A 17,864-nucleotide genomic window follows, 5' to 3' on the forward strand; every position below is an offset into this window, starting at 1 on the left:
TAATAAAAAAATCACAGTATATTTAAATGTGGGAGCTGTAACCAGTGTAATAACATTATGGTGACAGATAATGTTATGGTGAGTAACACATCTATCAACCTATCAAAGCTAAGAGATATTTTAACTGTAACACCAAAAGGGTTATTTATGTTGCCAATGTACTGAGTTTTATATAGGTAAAACTAAAAGGAATTTAAAGAGTGGATATGTGAACATCGTTATGACATAATTAAATGAAAAGGTACTAATGCCCTGTATAAACATATTTCTACCCAACCAAATCATAAATTTAATTTTTTGTCCTGGAAACGGTACACAAGAATTGCAGAGGCGGTCCCTGGGACTTATTTTTGTAGAAGAGAGAATTGTGGAGTCAGCTGTCCCTTAACACAGGGAATTTTCCAGGGTTAAACAACATGATATCAGTGTCTTGTCTTTTGAAGTTAAAAACTTACCACATATGATTGATTAGTAACAATATTTTAATGTGTATTTTTAAAGTCATTTAAAATTAATTGTTTTTATTATACTACAACTTCTTTAAGGATGTTTTAGGCTTTTATGAAGTGATTGTTTCAAGTGAGTCAATTTATGTGAGTGGGTCTCTTTAAATTTGTTTTATTCAAGAGTTTCATTGGATTAAATATGACATGTGATTTACCTGAGGGATTAAAAGTTGTTTATCTAAGGTTTTAACTATTCTGAAGAAGTCCCTGTGGTTAATGGGACAAAAGCCCTAAATTGCAGAACTGTGGGGTTGTGCTATGCTTTGTGTAGACCAGTGGAGATTGCAATAAATGAAGAAGTGTTGTGTTTGAGTCCCGTTCTCCTTTGTGTTTCCTTTTTGTTTGGATTTGGTAGCTGAGGTTTGTTTGTTTTTTTTTCATTTGGAAAGCTGCCATAAGGATTAGCAAAACAGTGTAACATACGAGTGCTTCTTAAGCCATTTATGGCACATTTAGCTATAGAGTATTGAGCACTCAAATCCCAGAAATTAGCTTGACTTCATTTTTATCATACTTTGTGAGTACTCAGACCTGCCTTTTGCAAGTATTTGACCACTGCTTTCACTTAGGAAATTTGTGGATGTGTTTCTTCAGTTTTTCACAATAAGAACGTAACAAGTGGCTTATGTTGATTAGGTTGTTCAGGAATCATCTCTACTGCTGGTTCATAAGCAAATACTAGGCTATCAGTCTGCAGACTATTAAAAGTTTAGTCAATAACCAGAGGTAAGAATCAAAGTGTGTACCTTGCATCTTTTTATTTTTTTTATTTATTTATTTAACATTTGTTGACCGGGAAAGTCCGACTAGGTTCCACAGATCCTGTTTTCAGCGGAGGCCCAGGAAGAAATGGTCCAGAAGTATGTCTTTAGAATGTGGGAGGAAACTGGAGTACCCAGAGGAAACCCATGTGAATGCAGGGAGAACATGCAAACTCCACACAGAAGGCACCCCAGCTGAGAATCGAACCAGAGAACCTCTTGCTGTGAGGTGACAGCATTAACCGCTGCATCACTGCGCCGCCCAAATCTTTGAGGTTACCACCTTAACCATTATCCAAACCCTTCCCCAAATAACTAGAAAGTAACTAGAGGTCAGAGTCATATCCAGTACCTTGTGTCTTTGAGGTGAAGACCTTAACCATTATGTCAGCACTTCTCTTGGTTCCCAGCTACAATACAGAAGCTTTTATGTTAAGTTGTGCAACATATTCTCATCAAATGTAGTGTCTTTGTCTAGCTCCAAACAAGGTTTTACCATCACTCTCCCTGTCCAGCCTCCATATCATGATAAACCTTGAACATCTCTCCATTATATCTACTCTGTAAGTTGACCATCACATCAAAAAGATGATGATGATGATGATGATATGGCCCTTTTATGTTGCCTTTCACAGTTGTAAGATTATAGGCTAACTGATATTCCCCAGTACTTTGAACGAGCCTCTCATATCTCTGTCCCTTTTGTTTAATTTACTTTGTACAGGGTTCCAGTAATGCTTTGGAAATTGTCATTGTAGGGACGGGGGATGTGGCCAAGATGCCAGTCTGATAGCAGCAGAAATCCATAGCTCTGCTTAGATTTTAATATCCTGACAGGAAATATACTTTAATTTTTAGAAAAATCTAACAAAAAGTATATTAAAAGTTAGATTAACATAAACTCTTTATTATTTTCTAAATATTAATACATAGTCAAGAGATTTTTTTAATTATTCCTGTCAAGAAGTTTTCTACTGGAGATCTCAATATGAGCACACACCAGGAGAGTGCAGTGAAGAAAAAACTATATCTTATAATAACAGAAATCCAAGAACTGTCACTAAAAATAGACAAATTTGAAAACAAAATGGAGATTATCAAATAAGAATGCAGTAAACAACTGGAACTTCTAAACTAAATAGTAAAAAAACAATCTGAACAGATTCTTGCCTTAGAGGAAACAGTAATTGACTTAGATACTAGAGTGACAGAAAATGAACATCAGAATGAATTTCTTCTGAAACAAAACACCAGGCTGATTCAGAAACTGGAAGACCTTGAAAATAGATCAAGGAGGAATAACATAAGAATATATGGAATTCCTGAGAAAGAAGAGGGTGCTAACATGATTCAATTAATCAATAAGTGGTTTTCATCAGCATTAAACATGCCTGAATCCCTCTCTTTTGGAATTGAGATGGCTCATCATTCCCTGGCAACTCCATCTTCATCTCTGAGTTCATCTAACCCCAAGTTTTTAATAGTTAGATTTCTTTCCTCGCAAGACAAGGACTTAGTGCTGAAATCAGCTTGGACTAATTCCCCTATCAAGATGGGTGAAAAGGTTATTCGTTTTGACAATGACTACCACTCTACAGTCATATTCAGAAGAAAGGAGTGTGTTCCTCTAATTAAGTCCTTGAAAAAAGCCAATATTAAAGCTCAAATTCTTTTTCCTGCAAGAATAAAAATCACCTTGTCAGAAGGAGTGAAGATCTTTGATTCCCTACAAGAAGCAGTAGAATTTATCCTAAAGAAGAAAATTCTGTCAGATGTAGAAGAAATGGAATGGTCATCCCAGAGTTTGAAGAGACTGGCAACAAAAAATGGATGGTCTGTGAAGGAAGGAGCAAACAAAACTAAGAAACTAAAGGACAACTGAGTAAATTCCTTCTAATTTTAAATGCTTTGTTTTATGAATCATAATATATTTAATTCTGGAAAGTCTCTATGCTGTAAGGTAATGTGAATCATTTTTATTATTAACTTTCTCTTTTCCTTTTTATATCTACTTCTTCTAATGACATATAGTACTAAGTATTTAAATAACATTCTCTCTGTATCTCTCTTTTTTCTTCCTATTATTTTTTGTTGCCAATGTTCCTTTTCTCTCTTTCCCCCATTATAAGTAGTTTACATACTTTTCCCTTTTAAATAACTGCAAATGATGTATGTCTTCTAATTCTTCAGTAATAGTATAATCTGACAATATCAAAGTGCATTTTTTCTAGTGGGTCAGTGGTAGGGTAACAAGGTATTTCTAATTAGTGTTTCTAAAAAGATGTTTTAGACTCTTTGTTTAGATACATTTAAACATTAATACAGCACATTAATGGTGTTTTATAGATAGCTAAATATAAGTTTTATATATATATATATATATATATATATATATATATATATATATATATATATATACACACACACACACACACACACACACACACACACACACACACACACACACACACACACACACACATACACACAAACACACACACACACACACACTAGGTTCCTTTTTTTTTCTCTCTCTGGCCCAGTTAACTGGTGGGTAAATGATTGAAATGTTATAATATGATTTCTGATTTGAGGCAGCTGTTGTTACTTCTAAACAGCTGTTTTTATATGAAAGGGTTAATTTTTTCATGATGTTAATGTTTTGTAAGAAAACTGGAGGTCTGTGTGACTGTTCTCATTGTGGAGATTCATGACATGCACTGACAAGGCAGCTTGAATTTTTTTTTTGGTTTCTGTAAACTCTAAAAGTTTCAAGATCTGAATTTCCCACCAAAAATTTTTTTTCCTCACTAGAGACAACTTCTGCTGTACATGACCCTATTCAGATACTTTTTAACAAGTTTATGAAGCTGCAGTTTGAGGAAACAACAGTGATAACATCATTTGACCTTTTGAACTTGTTCAACTTAGAATTCTTTTCTCTTGAAATTCTGTTATCCTTCACTAGATACTTTAAATGGTAAATAATTAGTTCTGATAAAAGTGTTTAACTCCTTTGAAAATGCCTATGTTCTCTTATAGATGCATACATTCTGCAGATTCAGTTACACTATTAGTAACTAAATGACATCAAGTGAACTAGGAGCTGCATTAGAAAACTCATTATGTGTGTTAACATCACATGTATGTTATATAACTAAAACTTTAGTAACTAAACAGAGGGTTGTGACACCCATTTTTTTCTCTCTATCTCCCCCCTTCCTGATGAAAGACGTCAACATAGATATTGTTAATACAAATGAATACATATGAGTAATATGTGTATAATTGCAAAATATAATAGTTATGTTGTAATAAGTGTTTATATATATGTATATATATATATATATATATATATATATATATATATATATATATATTCAACAGATACTTACATGAAAAATGTTAGCTAGATGACTGACAAAAATGGTTAAATTATCTGATGTTTCTTGGAAGGGCTTGGAAATAATGACAATCTTCTTAACCTTCAGCTTCTAATGTTTATACATACTTTGATCTCGTGTATTTCTGGCATATCTACGTATTAGAGGTGCTATTTTCATATGTGACATATTCATATACCTTCAGATATATTGGACACTCTCACTCTAATGCATATTTCATGGATTCAGATTTCTTTAGTTGCTTTCATAATGTTTTTCTTTTTTGTTGTTATACTATATTCTAAGCAGAGATGGATAAATTGTGTTGTTTGGTTTTGGGGAGGTGGTGGATGGATGGTTTAATTAAGTTTTTAACCAAACCAGGAACTTTATGTTTCATGTATGTGTTTGTAAATAGTTTTGGGCTTTCGAAAGTAATGCTTAATACATGTTATGCATCCATGATAAGTAAGTTTTCAGTAGATTTCAAGTCAACACTGAAGACGGTCTTTCAGTTAGCTGTAACATACACATTATAATCAATGGCTTATAAATGTTTATCATTAAATACTAATGGTTTGAACAATAATGTCAAAAGAGCTGGTTTGCTTAAATATATCAAAATGCATAAAGCCCAGATCATCTTTTTACAGGAAACCCGTCTATTAAAAAAAGATCTACAAAAATACTCATTCAATGACTATACCATTCTGGCTGATTCATGTTTTAAGACTAAGAGAAGGGGCACTCTTAGTCTAGGGAAAAATACTTGTACTATGTCAAGAATTATGGATACAATTTCAGATAAAGATGGGATGCTAAGCATGCTTATTTTGGAAATCAATAGGAAGTATTGTACTTTGATTAATACATACTGGATACCAGGACTGAGTACTAAATATGTTGACAGATATCTGGACCTGCTTACTTTAAATGCAAAAGGGAAAATTATAGCAACAGTTGATTTTAACTGCCTATTATCAGGTAATGATACTTCTAAAAATGGTAAAATAAAACTAACATCTCAAGCCAAGAAGTTAAATGACTTTACAAATCAGATGAACCTGAAAGATATACATGGTCTATACTCACTATTCATATTGGTTTGGTACACAAACAAACATTGATAAGGTCTTTGTATCAAATAATATATACTCTAAAATAAGGGATGTATCTATAATGACTTGTCCATTTTCAGAGCATAATGCTATAAACTTTACATTAACTACACATACAGATTATTTAAGATTTCTACAGAGACTTCCTGGTTATATAACTAAGTTAAATGACTTTTGGGAATGGATAAAGTAAAATAAATAATGAAGGAAATAGACATGTTTAAGGAAATAAATGATAATGGTAAAGTGACTGATACTATATGATGGGACACCTTTAAAGTTTACATATATATATATATATATATATATATATATATATATATATATATATATATAGAATAAAGTCTTGGTACCTTAAAAAAGTAGAGAGTGGGACAAAGAACTTTTAGACTTACAAAAAAATAGACAAGATAAAAATGGATGCAAAACCAAATAACAAAGTAGCACATAATGGAATTGCTAAGTTAAATCAAAAATAGTTAGAAGTTCTGAATCATAAGGTAGACATAAACCTGGAAAAATTGAAATTACAATCTTATGCTGTAAATCCCAAATATCTGCATAAAACAGCGGTAATATAAAAAAATAAACAATCAAAATCTTATTAATGAGATTAAATATAAAAGTGATGGGTCAGTTAAGAGTACATCTAACTTAATGGGCATATTAGAAGTGTTCAAAAACTACTATAAAGATATAAATAATAGCACACCACTTTTGGAGACAGATAATGTAATAAATACTTTTATTCAAGAAAATATAACTACTAAGGTGTTAATGCAACAAAATAGCATAATAAATAAACAAATGACACTAACAGAAGTGAAAGAGCAAATAAAAAATTTAAAAGATAATAAAGCTCCAGGACTGGATCAAATAATTCCTGAACTATATAAGATTTTTCCTGACTATATAATAAAGAAAATAATGAGTGCCTTAACTATGGTTAAGCAAAAATGTATAACACCCCCATTGTGGAAATATAATTATCTCCCCCATATTAAAACAAGGTAAGGACCCCAAATATTGTGCTTCATATAGGCCAATTTCATTACTAAACACTGATTATAAAATTTTCATGACAATATTAGCTAATAGGATAAAGAAAATATTATCTAATCTAATATACAATGATCAGACAGGTTTCATTCTTAATAGAAAAGTGCAGGATAACATTATTAAATTACTATCATTAATAGACATAGCATGCAAATACAAACAACAACAATGAACTATTATCAGCCTAGACATAGAAAAGGCTTTTTGTTCTATTAGTTTGTCTTATGTACAAAGAATTCTGATTGGTTTTGAATTCTCCTCAGATTTTGTCAACTTATTAATGGAAATTTATAGTGGGGCACAAGCTTATGTGAAAATTGGATCATGTCTCTCCTCACCACTAGAAATCCTCAAGGGACCTAGACACGGTTGTCCTTTGTCACCATTATTGTTTGCACTTTCAATGGAACCTTTTGTTACATATATCAGAAACAAGCAAAATATAAAAGGCTTTCAAATTAATAAGGACTATTGTCCTAAGATATAGTTATTTGCTGATGATATGTTGTTAACGTTGGGTGATATTGATGGTTCTTTGCATGATGTTACAAATACCTTTGAAATAATTTCAGGTCTTAATTTTAACCATAATAAATCCAAAACATTACTAATTAACAAAAGGCTCAACAAAAACCTAAGAGAGAATAGCCTGTTTAATTGGGAGAATGATGGATTAGAATATCTGGGTGTCAGAATAAAGAGTACATGGAAAGAGTTAAACTAAACTACAATAATTTAATAACCACCATCAGTGAACTAATCAAAAGGTGGAATAAAATGTTCTTCACAATGGAGGACAGGCTCTCTTTAATTAAAATGATAATTTTACCTAAAATTTTGTTTTATATACAGTCATTGATACTACCCCCTCCCAAAAACTTATTTAAAAAATTAGATTCCATGCTACTTAAATTTTTATGGTTCCCCTTAAAACCTAGGATTGCATATAAATGGCACATTAGAGCTTGGAACAGTAATGGGATAGCATTCCCTAGCTTAGATCTTTATTCCAAATCAGTTATAATTAATGTAATATTACATTGGATCACGCCTACCTATATATCTGGCTGGAAAACAATATGTGAGATTCATATAACTGATGTCAGAACTATAGAAAATCAATTTAAGGAACAACGTGGAATAAGTAGAGTTAATTGGCTTTTACATGAATTTTGTTTATTTAATAAGAAGTTTGATCATTTTTCTTATGACATTAATCAAATATTTAATAACTTTAAAAATATAATTGATTGTAATTACAACATTAAACAATTTATATTTCTTATATTCCCTATAGCATACTCCCCTGATTGCCTAGATTCTTTCAACATCAATGCAAAGCAAAAATTAAAGTAAAATAACTTGATATTCTGGCATCAGTTTATTGAAAATAAGAGTACTAAACCACTAAAGTCTATTTTACGTAGTTTGATAATAGTCAAGACAGTTGGTTGTTTATACACTCATTACGGCAGTTAATAGAAAACAAATTGAGAATATCAATCAACTTAGAGACTGAATCTATACGTAGTTTGATTCAGCTTTTTATTAGGTGTCTTGAAAAGACAGATAATCAAAAATGAATTATCTTACCTATCTATAAAATACTAAGAGAAGACACTCTAAAGTTTGACTCAGATTTTTGGAATTACTATGTAAAGATTAATGAAGAACAAATATATGATGTATCAAAAAAATGTTATTGAATTCTACGTATGGTTCCTCTTCTTCATTATATTGGAGATTGTATACATGGAAATTTATGAATAGAAGTTTCTATACTCCACATAAAATAACTCTTATATGCAAAAACATTGAAAGTAACTGTTGGAAATGTGATGAATTACCAGAGGCCAACTGGTATGTTGTTCAATACTGAAAAGACATCAGATATTTTGTAAATGCTTTATGGTCTGATAACTGTCATATTTCTAACTCACTAATCCTATTCAGTGTTCCTATACCTATTGTAATAAATAAAGCTGAGATTCAGTTACTCTGGTCAATTCTTGCAATTGCCAGAAAAGTTATTACTTTGAACTGGAAAAGCAAACAAGATTTGATGTTTAAAGATTTTGTTAATTTAGCAAAAGTTGTTTGAAAAAAGGAACTGCAAACCATTTGTTATAGAACTCATAACATTACTCATAAAAAAGCATGGCAAAAATTGGAAAACCTTTTGAACAAATACTGATAACTTCTCATGGATAAAATGATTGTTTATCATGGATGAATGCAAATATTGTAAATAGTTTAGTTACTGTTTTATTGTATTTGTTGTATGTACATTTGCTTATGTTTATAATGAAAATAAAATTAAAATGTTTTTGAAAAAAAAAAAGGAAATTGTCATTGTATTCTGATTCTTATAGATTACTGAGAAGTTCTCTTTGCCTGACCTGTAGAAAAATGTCTAGTGAGTTCTATGTGAAAATCTGTGGTTGTTATCCCTTGCTGGGGAGCTAACATCAGAGCAAGGACCCCTCCCACACACAAAAAAAAATGGCAGAGATATTACATATTTCCTTACATATATGTACACACACGCACACACACACACACACACACACACACACACACACACACACACACACACACACACACATATATATATATATTTACATATGTATATCTATCTCTCTATACACACACACACACACACACACACACACACACACACACACACACACACACATACACACACACATATATATATATATATATATATATATATATTTACATATGTTTATCTATCTATCTATACACACACACACACACACACACACACACACACACACACACACACACACACACACACACACACACATATCAAAGAGCATGAATTGTGACCAGGTAATAACTGAAAAGAGCTCAGACTAAATTCAGACTAAATATGAAAGAAAACATTAATGAACTATTGGACTGTTCAAAAACATCCTTAATAGGTGAAATATATATGCTCCAACTTAGTTGAAATAGTTTTTGCAAATATTTTTACTTGAAAATGATTGGTTGTGTTTTATCACTTACTTTTAAACGTGTATCATAAATTAAGTCTTTGTCCTCACAACATTGATAAAGCCTGCTTGATTAAACCCTGTTTCTGTTGTGAGTTGAAGCACATTTATTTCACCTATTAAAGGTGCTTTCTTGAACAGTACTGTACTTCACTTTTTTCATATTTAGTCTGAGGTCTTTCAGTTATTACCTGGTCGTATACTTTGGTGTGTTTATTTCACTTTGAAGTGCTGACAGGACAATGCATTTGCATACATTTGGATTTATTATGAATTCTAGTGGCTGTATGGGTTCTAGTGGTCTAGCTAATTTAGCAGCTGGATTTTCAACAGATATGATGACATCCATTTGGCTTCATACAATCCCCATGAGTTTACAGGGATTCAAAATGAATTCTATGCAAACAAGTGCAAGTGAGAAGGTTGCTATTGATAATGCATTTACTGACTTAGCTTTGCATATCAAAAAAAAAGAAAGATCCACTGTTCGGTATTAAAGAACCTTGAAGTGTTATTTCTAGCTTCGGCTGGTATCTCACGGTCTATGTGTGTCTGTGGAGCCAAGTATCAATGTGGAAGATACCTCTTTAGTAAGTAAATGGTGTACACTTCAAAATACTGTCTCCTTGAATGTTTGTGGAGCTTCTAATTTATTAATGAGAGAGTTCACTGCCAAGTTGTAATGACAATGTAAAGATAGCTTTAAATGAGGTTTCTGATTCTGTGAATTATTCTTCTTATATGTCTTATTTTGATAACTATAGAAAATATTGAGGCATTGGACAGTGCATTAGAAAATGTGAGAACTTTAAAAGGGACATGACAGAGTATAAGAATGTGTCAGTATTTGTGTAGAAGACAGAAAAAAAGAGGGATAAATAGTTTACAGCAAATACCTTCCAGGGATAAGGGTTATAATAAAAAAGGATATACCTCAAATAGTTCACAAAAATGGTCATTTTGGTGTTACAGTTAAAATACCCTTTAGCTTTGATAGATTGATAGATGTCTTGCCCACCATAACACTATATGTCACAGTGATGTTATTACACTGGTTACAGCTCCCACATTTAAATATACTGTGATTTTTTTATTACTTTTGTGGTCATTCAACTTGTTTCCTTGTGATGATATGGGGTAGTGCCAGCACAGCCAGCTGGAGTTCTGTAAAAAATGATATGTCCTTTGAATATCAAACGGATGTATACAAGATGCTTGTGTTGCAAATGTATTGGAACTGTATAACATTTGAATTTCAAACCTATTTGTACAGATGCTTATGTTACAAATGTAATAGAACTGTATGGCATTTGTAAATCAAAATGTAAGTTGCTAGTGTTAAAAAATGTATCAGCAGTGTATTATCAAAGAACACTGGAAGAGAAGCAATTAATCTCAGTCCAGTTAGTTTTGGAAAATCCTTGAAATTAAATTAGCTGTTAAGCCATCAACACAGCACTGTGCTGAATGGAACTGGATTCAGTAGGTCTGGGATAGGCCATTGTAAAATAGCCTCCGTAAAGAAGAGGGGAAGTACTGTAATTATGTCATGGCTCCAAGACACTGCCATAAACATTTAGATGTATATTGTAGTTGTCTATGCTAAATTCCTGTCTCAGCTTCAAAGGGGAATACTGTGAGAACCTAGACTCAGGTGACCAGATGATGTCATTCTGTCAGCCATCTTGGATAATATATTTTAGATATTACAAAGAGAAATCTTTCAGTATTGAATATTCTGTCTTGGGCCTAACAACAAGAAGGACCATTCACCACACCATCTGCCTTGCTGTATTAGGTAAATAGGGAATAGTAATTCTCATAGATTCAGTCAGGAAAATATAGTGAAGCTTGGTTTAGATATTGTTTTTCTTTATTTTTCTGAGTCTGTCCATCAACATTATTTTCAATAGTTCCTGTGATTTGAACTCTGTAGTTTACTGTAAATATATATTCAGTATTTTCATGTTCTTTTATTATTTATTAGATATATTTAAAACTTTTATTGTGGCTGGTCCTTTTGGAAAGTATTCAACCTTTGAAAGTGCTTATATTCATTTGGTGACAATGTGTGGGCCACTCCAGAAGGCCTAGCTGTCTTGATCAACTACTACCATTTGTATAAGTATTAATATTACACAGCATAATTGGACACTCTTTGTTAAGGGCTGTAGAATAGCTGATTGTGGAGTGTCTGGTGGCAGTGATAACTACCTTATACTCTTGGCAGAAAGGGGATCAGCAGCTAAATCTGTGCCAGCATTTCCCAGGTGTGAGTGTGTGTGTGTGTGTGTGTGTGTGTGTGTGTGTGTGTGTGTGTGTGTGTGTGTGTGTGTGTGTGTGTGTGTGTGTGTGTGTGTGTGTGTGTGTGTGTGTGTGTGTGTGTGTGTGTGTGTGAGAGTGTGTGTGTGTGTGTGTGTCTGTGTGTGAAGACTCAAACTTCACAGAGTGTGTGTGTGTCAGCTACTTGGAGCAGAGACATGAAGCACTGGGTTCACAGAGAGGGTGCTGGAGGACTTAGCTTGTACACTCTGGCTGAGGACCTAACCTATAACTGCACCAGTGGGGAGTTTTACTGGTGACCTGGTAGGAGACAGATAGATCTAGACCCTGGATGGAGTGTATTCCCTGTGCACTCTTAAGGGAAATTGTGCTTGCTGCAGAGAGGTCTGTATCTGGAAATACTGAGTGTATCCATTTGTATTCTAAGTGCATGTCCCTCTCCAGTGTCAGTGGTGAGGATTGAGATTCCTTGTTTACTGGCCCCGAGAGGGGATGTCACATCTTTTTTCAAAAAATCCTAAAAACACCTCCCTTATTTATGCACTATGTGATGTTTTGTCCCAAACCAATGAAGTAAGTCAGAGTCATTCCTAAAAAGTGCCCAGTTCCTGTATAAAACATTGACAATCATGGAACTGTCAATGGAAAAAGCAGTAATAAATTGTCTGGAAAAGCTAGATGCAGTGGACAAACTACAACCCACAGTACCACTCACTTTGTGACCAATGTGATCTGTAACTGGGGGTTCATTAATGTCCAAGCTGTCCAAACCTTTTCTATCCACTATCCTATTAGGAGTACCCACAGTGACATGTGATTTACCTGAGGAATCAAAAGCTGTTCATCTAAATTTTAACTAGTCTGAAGAAGTCCCTGTGGTTAATGGGACAAAAGTGCTAAATTCTGGAATTGTGGAGTTGTGTTATGCTTTGCGTGTGCAACTGCAGATTGCAATAAATGGAGGGGTGTTGTATTTGAGTCCTGTTCTCTTTTCCATATGAGTCAAAATGTTCATCAAAAATCAGATTATTTAGGAAAGGCTGCTGAAACAACAGCAATGAGAAACTGTTTGTGAAGACTGTGGAAAATGTAAGAGGAGGAATAAAGTGATATGGTTTACACATTAACTATTATGACGTGAAAGGATAAGCTGTCTGTGTTGTATGATCTAGAACTAAGTTTTTTTATATCCTTTATAGAGAATTTAGAGAACTGCAATAGCAGGAAAATCATTTTAGTTTTGGGGTAGCTTGTGGAAGCAAACATTTACCATACTATAGAGCAAATCAGTGTGGATACAATGGATGAAGAATTCCTCAGTGGAGCACAGCACAATTTCTAATTTGAGATGAATTAATTTTGATTCAAAGCTTACAGTTTAAATAATATGACAAGTTTTCTGATAGTGAATAGAGCACTTATTTTAATAAAGAAAGTTACTGGGTAGCTATTCACATTAGGACAGATAGGGAATATCTAATGCTTTAAACAGGAATCTAAATCCAGTACCAAGGTATGATACATCCTCTGGATTAATAAAAAGTTCTTGTAAAATGTTTTTGGTTTTAATGGCAAGCATCTGCTCAGTGTTGTGGACCATGTGACTGCTATTTAAATCATCCATTTTGATTTCAATGGCATTTTGATGAAGTCCAATCTAACTTTGAATGAAAGCACTAAATTGGTTTAATAAAATAGTGTGGAGACCTACCTCTAGGATTTCTTCCTTTTTGTTTTTATCAGTTTGTGTGTGTGCTTCAGGTCTCCTCTGGGTTAATAATATGTCTTGCATTCACATCAGAAGAGTAAAAATACACTATACAAAAGAGATCAGATGTACAAATAATTACCCATTGAAATAAGCTTGTTTACTTTTGATGCAGGTTGGCTATATATTACCTGAATGCTGTTTCTAAAGCATATCAACAAGCAAATGCTGATCTGAAAAAGAAGATGGTGATGGTAAGTGAGATATGTGGCTTACAATATATTAATTATAGTGATTAAGTGATTAAATACCTAGTGCTATAATACAGAAATCAACCTCTTAACCAAAAAATGAGGAGCAAGCCCATAAATCACGATGAAGTTAGAAAATGAGGGACGCAATTTTTGTTATTTTTTCAGTTGGAAATATGTTAAAATAAAATAATTTGTATTAACTTAAATTTTATGAAAAATAAAAAGCTACTGACTGTAATAAATGGTATTTTTAGTAATATTAATCCTTACAATTTTGTCATAAAATTACAAATCTTATTAAGGAAATATATTCTGATGCAAAATCAGGAGCTCCCTTTAAATCAGGCAAAGAAGTAAAGTGAGCTTTCATCAGAGTTGCCAATTCAAGCCATATTAGCTGAAAAATTATTAATAATGCTGTCAAGACCTTGTCTGACAAAACCTCAATCACATGATGACATAATACTACTCACTCTAACACATCATCACTTGCACCACTACCTAAATTGAGCCACCCTGCCTTCACACCTACTTCAATAAGTACTCCCAAGTGAATAACCACACATGGTCATTTATTAGTAATATGTGATTCTACAGTAATGCACACTGATGGTGTACCTAGCAGGCTGTGCAGGGAATGGGTAATGGTTAGCTGCCGAGTACCAGTATTAGAATATAACCACAGAGCTTACATCCCTTAACCAAAGTATGCATATTCTCTTTTTGTTGCTCACATTTGTTTAAATGACCTTGGGTGCAGAAAGATATAGTTAAGCTGTATATGCATGATGTTGATCAGATGAGACACTCGTATTGAGCATCATCTTGCCTTATCAGAGATTGACACCACAGCTTCAAAAAAAAATAATTGACTTCAACAACTGGCTTATTAACTGGTCTCATTTTAGAGGGAGCCAAGTGTGTGTTTCAGTATCAAATGCAGTCACTCACAGGCAAGCTGGTTTTACCAGGAATGTTCTTTGTCCCTCAGCTCAGGACATCTACATTTCTTCTATGACCTTTTGTGCCCCCACAGGGACTACTTATAGTCAAAGTTCATTTATTAGACATTTCAGCCTGGAGAAATTTAAGCCAGCTTGCAGTAAGATGGCTCCACTTAATGCTGTAATTCTGAGAAATAAATTGCTTGACTTTGAGGTCTTCCTGACACTGAGGCACATTCATTTACATGTTATGACAGAAATGTGGTTTCAATTTTCTGATACTTCCTCTATAACAGGATATTGTGCTTATTGCTCTTTTAGACTATCAGAATCACCAGGGAATATGTTTTATTGAGTGTAATTAATATTAACTTCTGACAAATACTTCAAGATTATGAAACCAACCTGCTTGTCTTTTTGCCCATATTTGAAAAAATTGGCTGCCTTGATTACTTGGATTCCATACCTGTTAATACCAAAATCCTACTTCTAGGTGATTCAGTTATCCATGCTACAAATGGAGGACTCTTACAATTAACAATAAATATACCCCAGTGTTTCCTAAATTTTATTAATACCAACCCCCTATATCAGTTCATTCAAATTCCCATGAGAGGGGGAAATTACTCTTGCTTGTCCTTAAGAATGCTATCTTTGCCCTGCATCTTTTAACATTATTTCCTCCTTTATCAAATGTGGGTATCTTCACTGCTGAAATGAGTCGACAAAATTATAGCGTAAATGAAATTTGTATGTAGTCTATATATATTTTTTGGTTTTATGATCATTTGTGTTGCTGACATCCTGACTGGTAAAATATATACAGATTCACAAGAGGTTATTACACTAATGGCGCTAGAGCCTTAACAAGCCTAGCCATGTAATACCCTTGTTCCCTAGTTGACCATGGTTAGATGGTCATTGTTAGTGGAGCAAATCAGTGATTAGCACCAAATGCCTCTGCCCATGAGGGACATTGGTGCCACCCCTGGGGTTAATTTATGGTCTCCCATCCAATTGTCAAGGTTGTGCTTAAATAGGATCATTGAGGAGCTCTGCTTCATGTAAAGTGGGAGTTTATTCCAGAGGAGTGGCAATCTCTGGGAGACATATCTGTCTCTCCAACACGTTCTGTTTATGTCACAGATTGAGATCCCTGGAGTGAGAGACTCTTGTCCCATTTGATTTGTGGACATGCAGCATTTCCATTAGGGCAGTGTCAGAGATTGCTTTGTAGGCCAGGCACAGGTCACTTCTCAGCAGCCTGTAGGATACAGAGTACAGACACTGGGTCTTCAGTCTTTCTGTTGGGTCTATATTAGATCGAAGTTTCAAAACTTTGAATGTTCTAATATCAACCCATATTCAGCAAACACTGAAAATATCGAAGCTATAGAAAACTGATTTTTTTCCTAGGGAAAGAATTCAGTTGTCTGTTTCTGTTGCTTCAGTATTTTTGGTGCTGTGGTGGAAAGTTACGGGTCAGGTTCAGGTAAGTGTGCAATTGAACATGGGTTAGGTTAGTTAGGGTTAGGGCATGGGTTAGGTATGTGTGTGATTGTGTGGACGTGAGGGTTAGGGACGGGTAGGTGAGTTAGAGTTAGGGCATAGGTGAGGTGAGTGTGCGATAGTGACGGACCTTAGGGTTAGGGTTTGGGTTAAGGTAAGTGGATAGTTAGTGGTGTATGTATAGTTTAGTGTAGGGTTAGGTGTAAGATTTTAGGTGTATGTGTGTGGATTGCTGTTTGTTTGGTGTACTTGTGTTGTGTGTATGTGTTTTGGAACAGTGAATTTTTTCCTTAGGAAAAAATTTGCTGTTCTGTATGTTCAATGTTTTCAACTTTCGCTGAATAGGAGTCGATATTAGAACAATCGAAGTTTTGAAACTTCGGTGTTCTAATATAGACCCTTTCTGTTTGGGTTATGTTTTGGAGGCCCTCAATTTTCTTGGTTAGAAACATCTGTGGTCTGTCCAGTTGTTGCAGGTGCCTAGTGAGATACATGCAAAAGGTATCATTGTATTCTGTTAGTGGTCTTATGAGGGTTGAGTACATTGGAGTTATAAGATCCTTAGTCATGGATGCAATGTCCTTATTTATGAGATGCACAACATAGAAGACTTTCCTTACCACTGTACCACTGTGAAGATGTGGTGATTAAAGTTTAAATTGCTGTTAACCTGTGTTCCCACATCTCTCACTACTGTGTTTGAGCTTGGGGGGGGGGGGGTTGCTATCTATAATGTAATTTGCAGAGGCCACTTCTTTACCAAAGGTTATAATGACCCACTTTTTTGCATTTAGTTTTAGACCGTGACTCTGGCACCAATCATTAGTCTGCATTAGCCCCATTTGTAATATGTTAACATCATGGGTGGGGGGGGGGGGCTCAATGATTGCACCTAGTTTGCAGTCATCTGCGAACATGGTAAACCACAGGCCATCTACTTTTGCCTAGATGTCTGAGAAGTAGAATCCAAATAGTAGATGGCCCAGCACAGATCCCTGGGGTACATCACTGGTAACTGGTCTACTGGTGGAGGTGGAATCCCAACTTTGACAATATGCATTCTGTCAGTGAGCTAGTTTGCTACCCATCTAGTGACATATGAGTTAATCTCCGGCTGGAAGAGTTTCTCAGTGATACCTGTGTGGAGGATTGTGTCAAAGGCTTTGGTTAAGTTAAGGTACATACTGTTTTGCTATCATTCAGGGCTTTGGTGACATTCTCGAAGAATTCCACCAGGTTTAATAAGCAAGATCTGCCTTAACAAAGTCAAACTGGGTTGGGTGAAGAGTTTGGAGGGTGTCTATGTCCTTGTTGATATGGTC

General features: G+C 34.2%; 1 protein-coding gene across 1 annotated transcript in view; it reads left to right on the plus strand.

Moving 5' to 3' along the window:
• Positions 1 to 17,864, plus strand: part of TMC1 (transmembrane channel like 1) — a 902,740-nt gene that overhangs the window by 817,094 nt on the left and 67,782 nt on the right. Inside the window, exon 14 of the mRNA XM_044060320.1 lies at positions 14,011 to 14,089. Coding sequence (XP_043916255.1) covers positions 14,011 to 14,089 — 79 coding nt within the window. The remainder of the gene's footprint in view (positions 1 to 14,010; positions 14,090 to 17,864) is intronic.

This window comes from Protopterus annectens, chromosome 2.part0, assembly GCF_019279795.1.
Source record: "Protopterus annectens isolate FY-2018-M chromosome 2.part0, PAN1.0, whole genome shotgun sequence".
In the NCBI taxonomy this organism is placed as follows: Eukaryota; Metazoa; Chordata; order Ceratodontiformes; family Protopteridae; genus Protopterus; species Protopterus annectens.